Genomic DNA, 5,677 nt, shown 5'->3' with positions numbered 1-5,677 from the left:
ACACACAACACACACATAAAACACCAACAAACACAACACACACACACACACACACACACACACACACACACACACACACACACACACACACACACACACACATACACACACACACACCCACGCACCGCGCGCAGCGCACCACACAATACACACACACACACACACACACACACGTGCACGCACAGTATGCAAGCACCCTATCATCTCCGTCCGTGTATACAGCAGGCCCTCATTCCGTGGGTCCTCTACCCCGCCTCAGCTGGATATGGGGCGCACGCACGCACGCACGCACGCACGCACGCACGCACGCACGCACGCACGCACGCACGCACGCACGCGCACAGTTAATGGTTAATGTGATTGTATTGATGGGATACTGCGTAGCAGCAGCATCGCTCACATCTCATCCAATCTGTCACAGGAAAGACGCCGCCGCGGCGACCGTTGCCCTTTCTCCCCCCGTCTCTCTCTCTCTCTCTCTCTCTCTCTCTCTCTCTCTCTCTCTCTCTCTCTCTCTCTCTCTCTCTCTCTCTCTCTCTTTTTTCTTTCTCTCTCTCTCTCTCTCTTCTCATTCTCGTGCTGGCCAGCTTTCTCTCTTCTCTCTCTTTCTCATCTCTCGCTCTCCTCTCTGCTCGCGCTCTCTACACTCTCTTCGCTCGCTCGCGTCTCGTTCTCTTCGCACTCGCAGCGCGGCCTTTTCGCTTTTTCTCTCTCATCGTCGGACGTGCCTCTCATCTCTCTATTCTCTCTTTCTCTCTCTCGTCTCCGCTCTCGCTCTTTCTCCGCTCTCTCTCTCTCTCTCTCGGCGCGGCCTCTCTTTCTCCTATCTCGCTCTCTCTCATCTCTCTCGCTCTCTCGCCTATTTCTCTCTCTTGCCCCGTCTCTGCGTTGTCCTTTCTTTCTATTGCCCTCTCTCTCGCCCTCTCTCTCTCCCTCTCGATCTCTCGCTCTCTCTCTCTCTCTCACACACGCTCGCGCGCGACGCGTAGATACTGAACAGATATAGCGTGGACAGCAGGGATGTGCGAACCCCAGACAGCAGTACGGGAACATCAGTGTTGTCATTGACACCGCACACCACCTACCCCAGCCCGCCACCTCCCCCAACTACACCACCTCCCCCGTGCCGCCCCACTCGCGCCCACCCCCCCACAATTACCCACCTCCCCGCCGACCTCCCACACCCGTCCCTCCGCCGCTCGTACAATCCGCCACCCTAACGCCTAACCCGTACCTCTGCTGCTGACGCGTCGTCGCTGCGCACTGTCTCAGCTCTCTCGCGCCACTCGACCGACTACTTCTGCTACTACTCGTCGCTGCCACTGTCTCTCGCCCTCGTCTCGGCCCTCACTCCCACCACTACTTCCTGCTGCTACGTCGTTCGCTGCCACGTGTTCTCTTCTGCGCCCCCACTCCACCACTACTTCCTGTGCTGACCGCGTCGCTGCGCTCACTGTCTCTCTCTCTACACCGCCGACTCCAGCCACGACTTCCTGCTGCTACCGTCTGTCCGCTGCCACTGTCTCTCTCTCTCGCCCCCACTCCACACTACTTCTGCTGCTACCGTCGTCGCTGCCACTGTCTCGCTTCTCTCGCCCTCACTCCACCACTACTTTCCCTGCTGCTACTGTCGTGCCGCATGCCACCACAACCAAGCTCGCTCTATCACCCCCACTCCACCACTACTTCCCTGCTGCTACCGGTCGTCCTGCCTGTGTCTCGCTCTCTCTGCCCTCACTCCACAACTACTCCTGCTGCTACCGTCGTCGCTGCCGACTGTCTCTCTCTTCGCCGCCCACATCCACCAACTATTCATGCTGCTACCACGTCAGTCAGCTGCCAGACTGTCTCGCTCTCTCGCCCTCCACTCACACTAACTTCTGCTACTGCTAAGCGTCCGTCGCTGCCACTGGTTCGCCTCTTCACCCCACTCCCCACTACTTCCTGTGCCTACGTCCGTCCGCTGCCACTGGTCTCGCTCTCTGCCCTCACTCACCACTACTTCCTGCTGCTACCGTCGTCGCTGCCACTGTCTCTCTCTCTCCGCCCCACGCCACCATACTTCTGCTGCTCCGTCGTCGCTGCCACTGTCTCGCTCTCTGGCCACATCCACCATACTTCTGCTGCTAGACCTGCTCGTCGCTGCCACTGTCTCTCTCTCTTCGCCCCCACTCCACCACTACTCTGCCGTGCATGCTACCGTTCGTCGCGCACTGTCTCTCTCTCATCGCGCCCACTCCAGCCATACTTCCTGCTGCTAGCCGTCGCTCGCTGCCACCACTGTCTCTCTCTCTCATCGCCCCCACTCCACCCACCTACTTCTGCTGCTAGACGCCGTCGCTGCACTGTCTTTCATTCTCGCCCACCACTCCACCACTACTTCCTGCTGGCTACGCGGTTGTCGGCTGCCGACTGTCTCTGCTCTCTCGCCCCACTCTACGCACTACTTCCTGCTGCCTACCGTCGTCGCTGCCACTGTCTCCTCTCTCTTCGCCCCCCACTCCACCACTACTTCCTGCTGCTACCGTCGTCGCTGTCACTGTTCGTTTCTCTCGCCCCCCCATCCCACTATACTTCACTGGCTACCCGCTCGCTCGGCGGTGCGCATGTCGCTGGCTACTGTTCTCGTCTCGCCCCCACTCCACACTACTTTCCTCGCTGCTAAGCGTCGTTCGGTGCCACTGTCTCTCTCTCTCATCGCCCCTTCCCATCCACCATACTTCCTGCTGCTACCGTTCGCGCTGTCACTATCTCTCTCTCTCGCGCCCCCCACTCCACTATTCTTACTTTCCTGCTGGCTACGTCGTCGCAGCCACTGTCGTCTGTCTCTCAGCCCCACTCCACCACTACTTCCTTGCTGCTACGCGGCCGTCGCTGCACTGTCTCGCTCTCTCACCCAACTTCCACCACTAACTCTGCTGGCTACCGTCCGTCCGCTGCCAACTGTCTCTCTCTTCTCGCCCCCACTCCACACTACTTCCTGCTGCTACCGATCGTCGGCTGTCCCCATGTCTCTACTCTCCTCGACCCACTCCACCAACTACTCTTCCTGCTGTACCGTCGTCGCTGCCACTGTCTCGCGCTCTCGCCGTCACTCCACCACTACTTCCTGCTGCTGTACGTCGTCGCTGCCACTGTCTCGCTCTCTCGCCCCCACTCCACCACTACTTCCTGCTGCTACCGTCGTCGCTGCCACTGTCTCGCCCTCTCGCCCCCACTCCACCACTGACTCCTGCTGCTACGGTCGTCGCTGCACTGTCTCGTCTCTCGCTCCCACTCCACCACTACTTCCTTGCTGCTACCTTCGTCGCTGCACCTTGCTCTCGCTCTCTCGCCCCTACTCCACCACTACTTCCTGCTGGCTGACCGTCGTTCCGCTGCCACTAGTCTCGCCTCGTCTCGCCCTTCACTCCGCACCACTACTTCCTGCTGCTACCATCGTCGCTGCCACTTGTCCGCTCTCTTCGCCCCCCACTTCACCACTCACGTTCCTTAGCTGCTACCTGTCGTCGCTGCCCACTGGTCTTCCTCTCTCGCCCCACTCACCACTACTTCTGCTGCTACGTCGGTCGCTGCACTGTCTCTCTCTCTGCCACCACTCCATCACTCTTCTGCCTGCCCACCGTCGTCGCTTGCCACTGTCCTCTTTCTCGCCCTCACTTCCACCCCTACTTCCTGCTGCTACCGTCGTCGCTGCCACTGCTCTCTCTCTCTCGCGTCCACTCCACCACTACTTCCTGCTGTACCGTTCGTCGCTGCCACTGTCTACTCTCTCTGCGCGTCCACTCACACTATTTCCTGCTGCTACCGTCCTGCGTCGCGTGCCACTGTCTCGCTCTCTCGCCTCCACTCCACACTACGTTCCTGCTGCTACCGTCGTCTGCTGCCACGTGTCTCGCCTCTCTCGCCCCCACTTCCACCACTACTTCCTGCTGCTACCGTGTCGCTGCACTGTCTCGCTCTCTCGCCCCCACCTCCACCACTACTGCCTGCTGCTACGTCGTCGCTGACCACCTGTCTCGCTCTCTTCGGCCCCCACTCACCACTACTTTCCTGCTGCTACGTCTGTCGCTGCCACTCGTTCTCGCTTGTCGCTCGCCCCCACTCCACCACTACTTCTGGCGGCCTACCGTCGTCGCTGCCACTGATTGTCTCGCTCATCTCGCCCCCACTCCACCACTACTTCCTGCTGCTACCGGATCGTCGCTGCCACTGTCTCGCTCTCTCGCCCCACTCCTTACACTTATTGCCTGCTGCTACCGTCGTCGCCATGCCACTGTCTCTCTGCTCTCTCGCCCCCACTCCACACTACTTCTGCTGCTACGTTCGTCGCTCGTCACGGTCTCGCTCTCTCAGCACCCCCACTCCACCACTATTTTCTGCTGCCTACCGTTCGTTCGCTGCCCACATGTCTTCGCTCATTAAAATTATATATCATATAGAGAGATATAGATAGATATCACACTCATCATATCATCCCATCGCGCGTGTTCAGGAGAGACCAGAGGCCGGAGGAGAGAATGACTGACCAGGGCAGGGACGGACTGGACCACGCCCAGCAGCCGGACTACGACGCAGACGACAGCAGTCCGAGTCCGCGCAGTCCGGACAAAGCCGGATTCTTCGAGTACAGCCAACAACAGCAGCAGCAGAGCAGCGCCAACGTCCGCTCGGTTGCCCAGCAACGCGAGAGCGAGGCTCGACATCAGCGGTCCGTTGCGCAGCAACGCGAGACCGAGGCTAGGCATCAGCGAGCGTCTGCGCTCCACGAGCAGCAGCAGCAGCAACAACAACAACAACAACAACAACAACAGCAGCAACAGCAGCAGCAGCAGCAGCAGCAGCAACAACAACAACAACAACAGCAGCAGCAGCAGCAGCAGGGCAGCAGTAAGAGCGAGACACGTACCAGCAAGACTACGAGTCACGTCACCAGAGGGCAGACCCAGCACTCGCAGAGGTGAGCGCCTTGCGCATGCGTATGACGTAGAGCCGATGGATACATTTTTATAATCATTTCCATTAATTTTAATTTGATTAAAATTAAACTGCGTTTTTTTTTGGTTAAATGAATGAGTCGATGTTATGATGTTGATATAATCATCTGCGTTGCCTAGGCAACAACAACAGGACAACGACGAGTGGGAGACGGCGCAGACGATCGACCAGCAGCCGCCGACGGTGGCGCCACCAGCGCGACAGCCGATCCCCGCCGCGCATGCGTCGTCGTCGTCTGCGAAGCACGCGTCGTCGGCTCGCCAGAACGACACGAGAACGAAGACGACGGAGACGAGGCACGTGACCAGCAATACTCAGCAGCAGCAGCAGCAGCAGCAGCAGCAGCAGCAGCAGCAGCAGCAGCAGAGGGACGCCATCACAGTGGCGGATGAGTTCAACGCTCGGCCGCTCAGTCCGAGTCTGAGTCCAAGAAACCCGACTGGACCGTTCGGTAAGGCGCGATGTGCGACTGGCGCTATCTAAGCGAATAGATGCACTAGATAAATATTTGACGTGCAACGGAGCAACGCGAATTGAATGAGGAAACGCGATCAAAGTCATTGATTTTAAACGAAAATCAAGTTATTGAGTTTAAAGTGACTTACGTACTGTGTAGAGTGTAAAAGTATCAGCTATATGTATATATATATATATATAGATAGATAGATAGATATATATA

At 58.2% G+C, this 5,677-nt stretch overlaps 1 protein-coding gene across 1 annotated transcript in view; it reads left to right on the top strand.

Annotated features, from left to right (window-relative positions):
* The window catches only part of LOC106815551 (UPF0746 protein DDB_G0281095-like), a 6,007-nt gene extending 526 nt beyond the window's left edge, over nt 1-5,481 (top strand). The window contains exons 2-4 of the mRNA XM_014820019.1: nt 4,496-4,798; nt 4,871-4,960; nt 5,118-5,481. Of these exons, the coding sequence (XP_014675505.1) occupies nt 4,521-4,798; nt 4,871-4,960; nt 5,118-5,481 (732 nt within the window). The 5' untranslated portion in view covers nt 4,496-4,520. The remainder of the gene's footprint in view (nt 1-4,495; nt 4,799-4,870; nt 4,961-5,117) is intronic.
* Nucleotides 5,482-5,677: the final 196 nt, after the last annotated feature.

This window comes from Priapulus caudatus, unplaced genomic scaffold (assembly GCF_000485595.1).
Source record: "Priapulus caudatus unplaced genomic scaffold, Priapulus_caudatus-5.0.1 Scaffold1145, whole genome shotgun sequence".
Taxonomy (NCBI): Eukaryota; Metazoa; Priapulida; class Priapulimorpha; order Priapulimorphida; family Priapulidae; genus Priapulus; species Priapulus caudatus.
Note: the sequence above shows the minus strand (reverse complement) of the source record. Positions and strands in the feature narration are given on the sequence as shown.